Source organism: Phragmites australis, chromosome 3, assembly GCF_958298935.1.
Source record: "Phragmites australis chromosome 3, lpPhrAust1.1, whole genome shotgun sequence".
NCBI lineage: Eukaryota > Viridiplantae > Streptophyta > Magnoliopsida > Poales > Poaceae > Phragmites > Phragmites australis.
Window position 1 is genome coordinate 17,216,486 of NC_084923.1, and position 15,374 is coordinate 17,231,859.

The window sequence follows — 15,374 nt, forward strand, 5'->3', positions numbered from 1 at the left end:
TTACATCACATGCCGTGTGCGGTACGTACTCCATTTGGAGACACGACAAACACTCTGATTAAAGGTACAACAACATGCCATATATTCATTGAACTAATTAAAGAACATGTGTTCGTGCTCGATCTGGTTACAATCTATGATGAGTGCAGAAAAAAAAAACTAGATGCAAGTGTCGTAGATCATGCTCAGCCGTCTCCTAATCATGGTATGCCCGAATGTCTGCAGATAAGAAGGTTGAATACTTAGAGAAGAAGCGTTTAGCCTGCCAGAAAAAAAAATGAAGTGTTCAGTCTCAATGATCGAGAACCTTCTTCATGTGAGTCGGTGAATCGCACATGTATGGTGATGGTTTAATTACTCGGTTTTGTTTCACCACAAATCATCTGTCATATATTTCAATAGGGAGACTAATGTGAGTGCATTATCTGACAGGTACAGCTGGCAGTGGTATTGATAGTTTCACAAGCAGTGACCATTGGAGTTCTAGTCGTGAGCCAGACCGTAAATGTCAAAAGGGACGATAATGGTGCACGTAGATGTCAGATGAGAATAGATCGGAATACTTACATAGCCTATGTATTAGTTGCCAACAAGAAACACCAGTGCACTCGTGGAATCAAATACTACACACATCACAATTGGAATACCTGATCCTTTGAATCATATTGATATTCGTCCATATCTTGATAATGAACTTTATGAATATGTTACATTTGAACCACCGGAATTAAATTCGTCGAATGAAGGTAACACATTATCTGTCATTGTACTCTATTTTGATGTGTTCTCACACTGCTTATTTTGACCCACAGAGCAACTCGAGGTAGTCCAGAATGTTCCCGATGATTTCGACAATGATGAAGGGAGGTTATATCGTGGTCAAGGCAAAAACATCAATCCAATTTGCAGTCCCATATTATATGTTGGTCTATCTGTTTTATTACATAACATGTCCATATAAATATTTTGGTATTTATGCATATGTTGTTTTTGAATCATACGTGGTGGAAGGTCCTGATAGTGTGTGCATGCAAGGTTATGATCCATCTGACCACATCTACCAAAATCTTCCAAAGAAGCATCATGTTTTAAGGGAAGCCAAAAACTGCCCCATGTTGTGGAGCCAAATGGTTCCAATACGAGGGACTTGCTTTTTGTTGTAGGAAAGGAAAGGTTAAAAAAATCATTCCAGATGTACTGGATGAGTTGCGACGATTGTATACAAGTCTTGATGATGACGATGCAAAATACTTTAGACAACACATACGATATTTCAATTATCATTTCTCCTTTACAAGTCTTGGTGTTACACTTGATCGTCATGTTAGCACTGCTACAGAAACTGGTGTATATACATTACATGCACACAGTCAGCTATATCACTGTCTGGATCAACTGGTACCTGGTGGGAAGGGTCCACGACACCTCCAACTATACTTCTATGATACTTATGAGATAATGGAACACAGAGCTAAGAGGTCTCCTGGTCTTGATATCAATTTGATCCAAAAGATTCAAAGGATACTAGAGCACAACCCTTACGTGCAAACTTTTCAGAGTGTTGGTTCTGCTCTAAACCTCCATGATTATAGGATTGAGCTGAATACGGATATTGCACTGGACCAGCGAAGGTACAATGCCCCCACAGCTTCACAAGTTGCTGCTATCTGGATGGAAGGGAATGATCCATAAAAATGTTTCGATAGAAATGTTATAGTGTATGGAAAAGCCAATCGACCTCGATATATCTGGGCATACATGGGTGCTACGATCCGTTGGTATATCCTTTATTTTTCCTTGGTGGTATAACAGGATGGCAACGTAAGATGCTTTATGAAGGCCTTGACCCAGTATATTGGCCAAACAATTATGATGACAACCATGATGAGAAACATCTATAGGCTATTTCCTATCTTCCCAAAATTAAAATTTTACATGATCAGTTAATATTATTTCTTAACCCCTTATGACTATGGTATTGAGTTTATGTTTTGTGCAAATAGTGGTAGCGAATCCAGCAAGCATGTCAGTGCTAGGGAATATTATTGTTTCAAGTTGCAGATCAGGCTTGGAGAATTTAACATATTGTTACATAGGTATCGTCTTTTCCAACGATGGGTTGTTGACATATATATAAAGATAGAGTCTATGAGGCTCGATTGGTATACGAAACTAGAGAGTCAAGCTCTCATACGTGCAGACTTGTACCAAGTATTATATGCCATCTTATTTATTTGAGAATTGTATCATTAACATGTGTCCTCCTTTTATCCGATGTGTTGCTTATTATAATACCAGAAAGGGCATTATAGATACAATTGTTGCTGGTGAAGCGCGTGCTTCTGATGTTGGTCTAAGAATTGTGCTCTTGCGAACTTTCCTTGGAGGAGATTGAGACGTGCAATCACGATTCCTTGACACAATGGTTTTAGTGACCCATTTGGGAAGCATGTTTACTTTGTCACAATGACCTGTAATCCACATTGCGAGGAGATAACAAGGCAACTATTCTCGGGCCAGACACCACAAGATAGACCAGAATTGGTTGCGAGAGTATACCGCGCTAAGCTGTGTGATTTACATGATTTTTTTATCAAGAAGAGTCACTTGGGTGGGGTCGCATCATATGCATATGTTATAGAGTTTCAGAAGCGGGGTTTTCCACATGAGCACTTCTTATTGATTATGGCCCCTAACAGTAAGTTAAGTAGTCCTGATGATTACAACAAGATTACTTTAGCAAACATTCCTGACCCTGGCAAATACCCTGTATTGCATGCTCTGGTTATCAAGCACATGCTACATGGACCATGTGGTGCTATCAACAAAAATTGCCCTTGCATGATAGACGGACAGTGTCACTTCCATTATCCTTGACAATTCTGTTCAACTACACAGCAAGGAAAATACTCTTATGCTATATATAGGAGAAGGGAAGATGGGCGTCAAGTGTCGTATTGGATAATAGATTTGTGGTTCCGTATAACCCCACACTGCTTATGCGGTATAATTGCCATATTAATGTCAAAGTTTGTTCAAGCATCGAAGTAGTTAAGTACCTATACAAATATGTCTATAAAGGCCATGATCGTGCATCCTTCTCAGTCAATCCACAAGATCAAAATGGTGCAGTAATCAATGAGATTTGACAATATAGGGATGCAAGGTTTATAACTCCCCCCAAGGTCGTGTATTGGATATTTGGTTTCCCTTTGTACGCCGTATCTCCTTTTGTTTTGCAACTCCAACTCCAACTACCAAACATGCAACTTGTGTCATACAAAGCTACTGATAACTTGAATGATGTTGCCAACCGAGAGAAATCTAAGAGGTCGATGCTTACTGAGTATTTCAAGATGAACCTGATGGATAACACAACACGTAAATTGTTACACAAAGAGTTCCCAGAGCACTTCTAGTGGATCAAGTCTGACAAGCGTTGGCAGTCAATGGTAAAGAGGCTACAGGTTGGGAGAATTATGTACGCAAACCCTGCTAAAGGGGAGAGGTACTATTTACGTGTGCTCCTCAACCATGTGAGAGACGCAACTTCATACGAGAACCTTCATACTATACATGGGAAAACATGTTCCACCTTTAGAGAAGCATGCGAGATGATAGGGCTCATCAAGACTAATAGATCCTTTGATGAATGCTTGGTTGAGTATGCTACTTTTCACATGCCTTATGCATTGAGAAGGCTGTTTGAGTCAATTATTGTATTATGTGAAGCGACAAATATCCGTGGCTTATGGGGAAATCACTTTGAAGCAATGTCCCAAGATTATCGTTGTACACACAATGATGCAGCAAGGGTTGAGCAAATGGTGCTCATGGATATTAGAAACGTGGTAAATAGTCAAGATGGTAAATACATTACAGGTGATCTCCATGATGAATTATGATTTGCAGATAACACCTTGCCTTGTCGACTAAAGTATTATGATTTACATAACACATATAACAATTTTTCTTGGTAACTGTATGAATAATTAGACTCAATTATATAGCTAAAATATGGTGATGTGAATAAATGGTTGGCCAAATAGCAGTTCTCTTATAGTTATGTCAGTGCCAATGTATCTAACACTGTATTGTAATCATTTTGTTATATTAAATGACAGCTCGGTTAATATAATTTATTATTATATTATTTATACAGCTGATTATTATAGAAATCAATCGAGACAAATATTAGAGGAATTGTTAATAGGTGTGGACGAAGAGTATCTGAATCTTATTAATACACTGAACACAGAGCAGTGGTCAGGGTTTGATGAAATAATGGATCACATAATCAACTTTAAGAGCCAGGTATTCTTTGTTGATGGTTCAGATGGCACGGGAAAGACATATTTGTACAAGGCATTGCTTGTAAAGGTTCGTTCGATGGGTCTGATAACCATTGCAACTGCAACGTCTGGTATTGAAGCGTCCATCATGCCCGGTGGTAGCACCACCCACTCTGGGTTCAAGATCCCCATAAAGCTTTCCGACAACAACATGTGTAATTTCACCAAGCAGAGCGGTACCACTGAGTTGCTTTGCAGGTCACACTTGATAATCTAGGACGGAGTTGCCATGACCAATGTCAAGCTGTTGAAACACTTGATAGGTCTCTCCAGGATATAATGGGATGCTTGCAGCTCTTTGGTGAAAAGGTCATGGTATTTGGAGGAGACTTTAGGTAAGTCCTTCCGATGGTGACACGTGGTACGAGGGCACAGATCACTTATGCTACACTACAAAGATCTTATATATAGGAGAACATATGTAAGATATAGCTAACTAGGAATATGAGAGTGCAGTCTGACCCATGGTTCTTCGAATACCTCTTTAGGATTAGCAATGGAACAAAAGAGATGATTGGTGATGATTATGTGCATCTCCCAAATGATATCATGGTTGGTTACAGTATTGCAGAAGAATCAATTGATAAACTCATTGAATTTGTATTCCTAGATCTCTAGAACAATTCTACATTAGCGGCCTACATGAGCGCACATGCTATCCACTTAACTAAGAATGAGCATGTGGATGAGCTGAATGCAATTTTGATCAATAGGATTCCAGGCAAGGAGATGGTATACTATAGCTTTGATTCCGTCAACGATGATTCACGAAACAACTATCGATTGACTTTTTGAACTCAATCGCACCAAATGGATTGCCGCTACATTTGCTTAAACTCAAAAGCAGCTATCAAGTTACCTTACTTTGAAATCTTGATCCTCACAATGGTCTATGCAACGGAACAAGGATAATGGTTAGAGCTTGCCAACGTAATGTTATTAATGCAGGAATTGTTGGCGGCCAACATGCTAGAAAGAGGGTGTTCATTCTTAGGATCTCTTTATCCCCCTCGGAAGACATTTCACTTCCTTTCAGTTTCAAGAGGAAACAATTTCTAATCAGCCTTAGCTTTGCAATGACTATAAACAAAGCTCAAGGACAAATCATTCCTAATATTGGTATTTATCTACCCAAGCCTGTGTTTTCTAATGGACAATTGTATGTTGCATTGTCGAGGGGTGTACCACGGCAATCGACATGGATTCTAGCTAACCCAAACAAAGATATAGATGCTATGGGGAGAAGCACCAAGAACATTATCTACAGAGATGTATTGGAATGATGTTCCTTGGTTTCATGATCGGTATCTTGCTTCTTGCCTCACTATATTGATTCATTTGTGAAGTGCAAATGTAATAATTAACTACTCTATAAGAACGTTTCGGGTTTCTTCGTTATCGAGTGCAAGCGCATATAGAATGGAGAAAGGCTAGAACCAATAATTCATAGAGTAAGTCTTTTCCAACGCAAAATGGTGCACAATTCTCACTGATCCTTATTATTGACATGCAATGCACATATAGGATGATAACGACAGTCATAAAGTAAGCAATTTTTGGTAGACTTACTGAATTATAACAGGAACGAATATGAAGACGACATTCCCTCCCATGTATGGGAAATTGTTAAGAGAATTAGGCATTTGATGCTTCCAAGGATAAATTAGTTGTGACTATCTATTTAACCATATATTACTTGTTATATCGTTTATTTTTATTCTTGATGTCCTAAAACCATATAAAAAATCGTAGATATACAAAATTGCACGTGTGTGTCGCATGTGAATGGTTACTATTTAGAAGTCGTAGTTGTACAATTGCTTGTGTGTGTTACACATGCACTCCAACAAGTGTCCATGGAACAACCTGACTACTCACATCTGAATCCAAGGACCGTGATTGCATTGTCTCTCCATCCTCTCCTCGCTCGATTTCGAATTCATTGATTTCCTCCATAAAATTTGCTCCCTAAACTGCACCCCTATCAAACCATGGCCCCACTTCAATCAGGGTTGAGATCCCCCGACTTCAGTGGTTGAAATCGCAAGATGACTTCAGGGATCAATCCGTCGTGTTGAGTGTCCTTTCACCTGGCTTCAGGGGTCAAGTGAAGCCCACTCTGGTGATGGCTCCTGGTCTAGTAGTAGCAGGCCCCTCCTCGCCAACAGTCAAATTGTCAGCTCGATGATGCCATGGATGTTGTCGCACATCACTTCCAATGATGCTTGGCACCCTTTGACGGCGATAGCCCCTTTGACTATAGTAGCGGCGGGATGTCGTCGACGTGGGTGGAGCCCAAATGAAGTGTGTGCAGCGAGTACGTGAAGATTGAGAATTGCATGAATGCACACACGCACGCATAGGTGTTGAATGTATATGGTATTTAGTTACTGCATTGCTGTGTAATTTTTGGTTAATTCATGTGGCCCACTCACATGCTGATATCCACTTCACTTCGTAGAATATTTAATTTTTATCACTGTATCAAAATAGTAATTTTCTATTGAGACAGATAAATAGAGCCCATGAGTTTATGAACTGTAGATCAAGTAATAAATTTGTCACTCTACCAAATAGCAGAGTGGCACTCCACTGCTCCACCCCATCATCTCTTAGGGTGTGTTTGGTTGATCGAACGAGGTTTTATAGAGTTGCATCATATATTCAGGACGAGAAAAATCAAATTGAGTGGAATCATACGTGTTAAATAGAAAAGTGTTTAATTGGTTGTATATGAGACCGTATGAGTAGATGTATAAGTTAATTTTTTGTTTGATTGACTAAATCTGAAGTTACATGAACATATATAAGAGTTAAGATTATGATTAATTATTCGTATAAAAATATTTTTTAATATTAACTAATAAACTTATCTATATAAACAGATACATACCTCTACATCTACTCATATTAGCGTAGCATCCGATTGTAAAGTTCGACCCTCGTACAGTGACCAAACATACCCTTAAAAACCAAACCAAACCCGAAAGCTGCGCGAAACACGGCCGCAGCAGCCAGCCTGCCTATCCACCACTCCTGTCCTCCAGTCTCCGGCCCGGGCCTTCGCGCGCGCGCTCGGACAAGCGGGGAGACAGCGAGGGAGGCGACCGGGCGGCGCCACGCAATGCAGCCGCCGGAGCCCACCGATCCGCCGGGGCGGCCCTTCCCTCCGCTGCCCGCGCCGGTCGCGCGCGGGGCGCACCACCGCCGGGCCAGATCTGAGGTCGCCTTCCGCCTCCCTGACGACCTCGGCCTCGGCGGCGGCGGGGACGGCGACGGCTTCGACGAGATCGGTTCTGAGGACGACCTCTTCTCCACCTTCATGGACATCGAGAAGATCTCCTCCGCCGACCCCGCCGCGGGCTCCGACCGCGACCGCGCCGCCCAGACATCCTCGCCGCCGCGCCCCAAGCACCGCTACAGCAGCTCCGTCGATGGCTCCGGTCTCTTCTTCTCCCCCGGCAGCGGCGGCGGCTCGCGGAACGACGCCGCGGCATCGCTGGCCGAGGTCATGGAGGCCAAGAAGGCCATGAGTCCCGAGCAGCTCGCGGAGCTCGCAGCCATCGACCCTAAGCGCGCCAAGAGGTACCGCCTCCTCGATCTCTCTCCCCTTCTTACCCGTCTCCTTTGTTACCATGCTCGGCATCGTGACTGAGGTCTGGACTCAGTTGCGGAGTGATTGACTTGCTCCGATGATTGGTTGGTAGAGAAATCGTCATGTACTATAGATCAGTTCTTTCGTTTCTCCGAGGTGGCGACTGGCGAGGAATCAGCTGAGGTATGGAGGACAATTATGCGTGCATGCTTTCTGATGGAAATGCCTGCTGGTTAAACAAAAGACGTGCATTTGCGCCTTGTTTGTTCCTCTGTGGGCACTGTGGATAGATTGCATTGTATGGTTGGTTGGAGGTTGGGAGTTAAGGCGGTGGTGGTGGTTCTTTAGCGCTCGGTTGGTAGGATTATGGATAAGTGCTTGTTTCTGTGACGGTGACAGATGCTTCTGTACGTCTTTTTGCGTGTTGGGGGTTTGATAATGATTGAGAAAAAAGGGGTGGGCGAAAAGGGTAGCCGTAATTTGCTTGATTTCTTACCTGCAAGGTTACAAGTACCGGTTGTAATTTGAGAGTTTGCTGCTGAAGTGCTGAGATGTAAGCTGGATGGCTGGTTTCGAGGAGTATATTGCTTAGTTTCATCACTTGTGAAAGATGGCAGGTAAATGTTAGTCGGTTGGGAGAAATGAAAAGAAAATGAAGCACATTCAACTGGGGTGTTAAGTCATTGCAAATTATTTAGATCTCATTGGCTAAATTGATGGTGAAAGGCAGAAGGAGAGAAACAGTCATTGAAAGCTATCCAATCAAAAAGAGGAAATAACAGGCTCTTGCCTTTCTTGCCTATTGTACCTCTGGTTGAAACTCAGAATCATTTCTGGTGACCATTGGTAGCAATTCAAAATAGAGAAATACCATTGTGTTATTTAATAATGTTTTAATCAGTTGGATTTATCATTTCTAAGATCACATGCAGTAATCCTGTCACCAAAACCAGATGTTTTAATCTTTAGCATGATGGAGATATATTTTTCGAAAATAGCATGATGGAGATCTCACTAGTAAGAAATAATATTATCCAAACTTTGTAGTTGATAACTTGATATCCTCTATTTACAGTTAGATTTTTAATGCTTCAAAATTATGTTGCATCGTTACCAGTTTTTCATCTTTTTAGTTCTCAGATCGTTTTACTTGTGTCAATTGGTTGACTTGCAAATAGTAATACTGTAATAGAAAATTAGAAATGACAGTCTTAAATATGTTATGGATACATGTTACATTGCAGGGATTGATCAAATATAAAACAGTTGATGGGCAGATATATAACAAAACTTTGTTCGTGAAGTGAATGATTCTACCTGTATCTTCTCCTTATCAATGAAGCTCATGCTTTTGCTTGAAAATTAAGGAGAAATGTAGAATGTTCTGGCTGTTGTAGTATGAGCCATCTGTGTAGGGTCTTGATCCATTATTCCTTTAAATCTATATTGGAAAAGAGGAATTGAAGGTATAAAAAAAATATGTAGTCAGGTTGTGGCTAATTATCCATGCATGAGTTTGTATTCGCTCCTAGAATCATTCTTCCAATAGCATTTTATAAGTTTACATTAACATGTTGTATTCATTTCATGCAGAATTCTAGCTAACAGACAATCAGCGGCTAGATCAAAAGAAAGAAAGGCTCGTTATATAACAGAACTGGAGCGGAAGGTTCAAACTCTTCAGACTGAAGCCACCACTCTCTCCGCACAACTCACACTATTTCAGGTACCTTTCCATCTATCTTTTTCTCATGGATATCAGGTCAAGTTTAAGTTCATGTTGTTTCTGGAAGTGGTATCTTGTACGAGCAAAATGATCATTTTCCTTTGCAGTCATTATAACAAAGATGGATCTATCCCCTGATCACAGGGCACCAACCAAATTGTAGCTTCTTTGCAAATTGCATCTAGCTTAATAGTTTTCTCTGTGTATCTTCTGACAAACTGTGTAGCTGTATGGACTAGGACAGTTGCACATGCTTTGATGAATCTAAACATCCCTCGAATTAAATATCAATTGTGGTGTGTGAACAGTTTGAAAAACTGAAATGATGAGTTTAATTTGTGTCGATTGTCAGCTTTGACTGTCAGCTGGTTATCGCTATATTTTACGCGGTTGATTGTCGAAGTATTGTATAGTTTACTGATTTGCTATATTGTTGTATTAAATTGTTGGATGACCTTTATATGTTGCCTTCAATCATCTGCAGAGAGACACGACTGGACTTTCTGCAGAAAATACAGAGCTCAAGATAAGGTTGCAGGCCATTGAGCAACAGGCTCAACTGCGTGATGGTGAGCATTGTCCCCTTATATAAGATAATGATAATTTATTTGTCAATTCGCTACTTTCAATATACTTTTCCTGTAATATGAACTGATAGTAAGGCTGTGCAATAAATTTTGACATGATATCATCGAAGAGTCATTCTATTTTTCTTTGCCCTCCTTACTCTTTCATTTTTTTTTAACTCAAGCTAGACCTCCTCCTTTTTCCATTACAAGTCATTTCAACCTGTTAAAGTGCCACTATTTGAAGTCAAGGGTCTTTGACACAATAATACCCTTCACCCAATTGCAACATGATGCCTGTAGTTTTTCCCTTCTCTTCCGCCAAGACAGCGTAAATATGGTTACATGTGGTCAATTTGCTGCATCTAAGATATCATGCCATGAGCTAGAGTGACCTACTATATGGAACATAATGCTAATTATATTTTACCAATGTAGAACAAATTAATAACTGGAGTTTGCATTATGAAAGGTTCTGTGTTCTACTTTTGCGTTCTAAACAGAAAATCTGATATATTTTGCAGCTCTGAACGATGCACTGAAGCAGGAGCTGGAGAGGCTTAAGCTTGCTACTGGTGAGATGACAAATTCCAGCGAGACATTTAACATGAGATTTCAACATGTCCCATACAACTCTTCCTTCTTCCCGCTTTCCCAGCAAAATACAGCCCAGCACCCGGGTGGCGCCCAGTTGCCACCGCCGTTCCATCCACCTCATCCTAATGTGCCAAACCACCATATGCTATCCCACCCAAACACTCTCCCAGACATAATGCAGCAAGACCATCTCGGACGTCTGCAGGGTTTGGACATTGGAAATGGGCCTCTAGTTGTGAAATCAGAGAGCAGCTCGATATCTGCCAGTGAAAGCAGCAGCACCTTCTAACAAGGCTTACACATCGACTCGGCAGTTTCATTAGATTTCTTTGTTCATAGCCTGACATCCTTGCGCTGCTTCCTGTTCTGTAAGCTTATTTTTTATTCAATTCATTCGATTTAGTTGAAATTGTTTGTAATTGCACTGCCTGATCTATCCCTGTTGTAGGCATGATCCCGGAACTCTTCACGTCTGTTTGTTTTGGGTTCATTTCATGTGTGCCATGTTTGGGATTATCAGGGCATTTGGAGTGGAATTCTCTGATAATATGGTGTTGTTTTTAGCCATGTGGATTCTTCTTTCGGAACATACATGTATTCTCTGCAATTTGTTTAGCTCTGCGCATTTGTGCTGCCAAGCTAGTTTGATCAATGTGTACTCTGATTGAGTGAAATGGTGTCGCTTTAAGGAATTTCAATCATCCGTCAGAGGTCAAGTAAATGCTGTGCCATCATCGGCGTGTAACTAAAGAGCAAAAATAGATGTAGTTGTGTTGGTCATTACATCCATTTGCATATTGCGTGCTAGCATAACTGCCTTGTTAAGATTTGGAAATGCACATGTTTGTTCCTTGATATTCCAAAGGCGAATTCGGTAACGGGAGCTTTAGCTCAGAAAACTCTTATATCGTGATTTGACCGACCACTGCAAGCCGTGTACATTTGTTGTAGAAATATGAACATATGGCAAAGAGTTTATCACTACTTTTTGCTACAAACTAAAACATACGATTCTGGAAATACTTGGAAAATTAATATACAAACATTATTTTCAATTGATGAATTTTTTCATACATTACTTATGAGTATTAGTAGTCAAATTTTAGAAGCATTTGATGGTGCAGGGCCCAAGATTTCATTTATTTGAAACAATTGGATTGGTTTTCATCTTCTATGTTATTAGAATATTTGTACTTGAGTAAATTTGCAAAACTATAATAGATTGGCAAAACTATCGTGAAACTATAGATTTAGAATGTTATATCATATGTAGTGTGTTAATGTGTCACAAAACTATAGATTTAACAACTTGTATTGCAAAACTACTCACTTATGGGTTAAATCTATACTTTTGCGATAGATTGACGCATAAATCTATAGCTTTGTGATACAACTTCTTAAAACATGCAGTTTTGCTATAAATTAACATACTAAATATATAATTTTGTGATACAAGTACTTAAATATGTAGTTTTTTCTAGTAACCAATGGGGGGGGGGGGGGCTAAGAAAGCCCACCTGAACATTTTTATTCTATTGAAGTGAGATTACAAGATTAAACATATGTCCCCCATTTCAAGGCAGCAACGATCAGTGTACAACTTTAACAGAGAGGGATATGGAGCCACAAGGGATCACAATCGCAGCACACACATGCACAAGAACACTACACAACACAACAAAACATAAGGAACAACGATCACAACAGCTGATCCAAGATTTTCTCCACAGATGGAGCAACCAACCGATCATCTGTTTGTATCGCCTCTAAGCAACCTTGCTTACCAGTTTTGCATTGAACAAAAGTGGAGATCAATGCCGGTCTTCATCTAACCAAGGTGTGAAATCAACTGAAGAGAAAGAGGAGATTCAAGGGAGAATCTAAGGTCTTGTTAACCTAGCTTCGGACAAGTGGTGAAGCCACTCTCATCAATGCTTGTTAGACACGAAGACATCCACTTCACAAACAATCATCAAATACCAAGGCAAACATGTTCGTGACCCTATGCCACACAACCGGTTCATCAAGCAGTACCCAACAACTATGGTTGACCCAAACCACTCGTATCAAGCCATCGAGAGATAGACTTCTCAATTTGCCACTCAGTCTCTCAATCTCAATTCTCTAACTAATGATCCTTCGAATGCCATCTAGGGCGCAAGCAGAGGCAGTACTGGATCTCTCCTAATACCCTAGACTCTACCTAGTAGTGTGGCGGCTTCTCCTTCATCTATCTGCTCCCCTTGCTCTCCCTTGCGAAATGACGTAACCCCTTTTATAAAAGTTGATATGTTTGACGAGGCAACACTTCTGGCGAGGGTATGGTCAGTGGCGAATGTACCGCACTCCAAACCTTATGGTGTCGATCCAGTCTATGCTTCCAAAATGAAAGTTGTTCCAAATTGCATCTTCTACACATATGTACCTTAAGTTTTGGGATTAGGTCCAAATTTCCTGTGTTTTACTCAACAAGTACTTTTTACGTATTAAATAATTACAATTAATGTAAAAATAACAAGTAATCAGCAAGATTTTAAGACAAAATCCACAAACCATGATACATTTTATGGAATCATCAAACTCCCCAAACTTAATTCCTTACTCGTCCTCGAGTAAAGGCAACGAGAAATCATGAAGTAAAAGAAAGAAAAAAATACCGAGTCTAAAATATCTACATGATGGTGAACTTCTTTTATCGAAAGAGGGGTTTTCATAAACTCTCATATCTGAATCAAGATACTCATTTATAAGAATTTTCATTATTCTCCATACCACTAAAATTTTGGGTCAAGGACTGCTCCATTGAAGCATCTAGGCCCCTAATTCGTGTTTTGTTAATTAATGATAATAAGAAATTTGTGGACTAACATGTTCATTTGAGTTATGAAAATGTTAGTCACAAAGGTGTTGTGAAGCTAGAAGAAGCATATGTGAAAAACATGAAAATGGCTAGCTCAAGGTAAAGGTATAATTGTAGGGTATTTTCTTTTACCGGTCAAAGGAGATTAGGATAAGTGTCGTACTATTAAGAGGGGTTAATGTGCGTTTACTTGAGACATCTATAGTGCCACAATTGCTCAAACTTGCATTTCATATAGAGTGAAAAATTCAGTTTGAGAGAAACCAAAGAAAGACGGCCTTTGGGGTGTTTCTGAGTTATGGCAGTCTGACCACCAGAATGGACGGTCTGACTGCTGTATAGCAAAGGTTGTTCTATTCAAGTTTTAAGTGTTGTGGTCTGGCCAAAGGGCTTTGCCGGTCTGATCATTGTATAACCATTTTTGAGATGTGTTCGGACCATAGTCCCGGTCTAACCGTGGTGCGGCCCGATCTGACCGCTAAGGAACAGAGGGGTTCAGACCCTCTGCTCTGGCCAGCGGTCTGACCATCAGGCATGGCCGGTCTGACCGCCCAGGAACAAAGAGGTTTGGCACTTTGTTCCCTGCTCGCGGTCTGACATATAGGGTTGGCGGTCTAACTGCTAGCCTATGTTATAAGTCATCATCATGACTTTATAGCCGTTGAACGGTTGGTGGTCTGACCGCCAGTGTTGCAGAGGTCTCAAATCAACGAAACTGTCATAATTTGGAGTGTGGCCTATATTAGTTGCTTGGCTGGTTTAAGGGAGTGCTCTAGCACTTTACTACAACACATTTGAGCTCTTTCCTTCCTCCTCTTCCTCTCTTGGCTTAGTGGTTACATTTTTTAGAGTGTGAGAGCATTTAGTTCATAACTTTGAAGAGTTTGAGCATTGATACACTAGTGGTCCTTCAAGCAAATGTTATCGATTTGTTACTCTTGGAGTTTATCGCCTCCTAGACGGATTGGAGGGTGTTGCACTGTTGAGCCCTTCAAAGAAGATTGTGAAGGTGCCACGACGGTGATTGTGAGAGACTTTGAGCACGCCTTGTCCGAGAAACAAAGTGCTACTCTAGTGGAATCGAGGTATTGAGTAGTTCTTGTTCTATTCTGGCTTAAGATCAAGTTGCTTAGTGTGAGCCATTTCTTGTGTGAGAATTGGATACTTAATGGAGAAACGGTTAGAAGCTTGAACTCACCTCAATGTGAATTAGGGGTGATCGGCAAATCACCGATACAACAGGATAAATTTCGTATGTCATCCTTTGAGCAATTTACTTTCATGTAATTTACTTTATGCAATTTATCTTCCTAGAATATATATTGCTACATGTCACCCTAGGATTGATATGGCTCTTAATTGTTTTCATATTGCTCTATTGATCTTTAGTTTGTTTCTGTAAGTTTTCTTGATCGCTTAGCAATTAGTTTTAATACCACCTATTCACCCCCTCTCTAATCGATATTCTTGATCCTACAAATGGTATCAGAGCCTATGACTCCTTTTTATAGCAGATTTAACTATCCCAGAGTAAGATTATAGCTAGTGACGCTCATGTCAATGTGGAGAAGCCTTCATTCTTTAAGTGGGGGAGGGGGGTTAACTATGCCTATTGAAAGGCTAGAATGATTGTCTATTTTAAGACTATAGGCGGTAAGTTATGGGATATAGTAGATAA

The 15,374-nt window shown here is 40.4% G+C and overlaps 1 protein-coding gene across 2 annotated transcripts; it reads left to right on the forward strand.

The window, feature by feature from the left end:
* The first annotated feature begins 7,286 nt into the window (after window positions 1-7,286).
* Window positions 7,287-11,482, forward strand: LOC133912461 (transcription factor RF2b-like). 2 transcript variants are annotated; one of them, XR_009908807.1, is made up of 5 exons: window positions 7,287-7,937; window positions 9,541-9,673; window positions 10,158-10,242; window positions 10,764-11,204; window positions 11,285-11,482. XR_009908807.1 is itself a non-coding variant. In XM_062355194.1 (4 exons), exons 1-4 carry the CDS (start codon window positions 7,477-7,479, stop codon window positions 11,123-11,125), a joined length of 1,041 nt encoding a protein of 346 aa, XP_062211178.1. In that variant the 5' UTR covers window positions 7,287-7,476; the 3' UTR covers window positions 11,126-11,482. The 2 variants fall into 2 exon arrangements, 1 of the variants encoding a protein (XP_062211178.1); XM_062355194.1 differs by having other exon boundaries at window positions 10,764-11,482.
* The last annotated feature ends 3,892 nt before the right edge of the window (window positions 11,483-15,374 follow it).

Coding starts and splice junctions, on each gene's coding strand:
- LOC133912461 (XM_062355194.1), top strand. CDS start 7,477: ATGCAGCCGCCGGAGCCCACCGATCCGCCGGGGCGGCCCTTCCCTCCG. Junction 7,938..9,540: donor GACCCTAAGCGCGCCAAGAG/GTACCGCCTCCT, acceptor CATTTCATGCAG/AATTCTAGCTAACAGACAAT. Junction 10,243..10,763: donor ACAGGCTCAACTGCGTGATG/GTGAGCATTGTC, acceptor TATATTTTGCAG/CTCTGAACGATGCACTGAAG.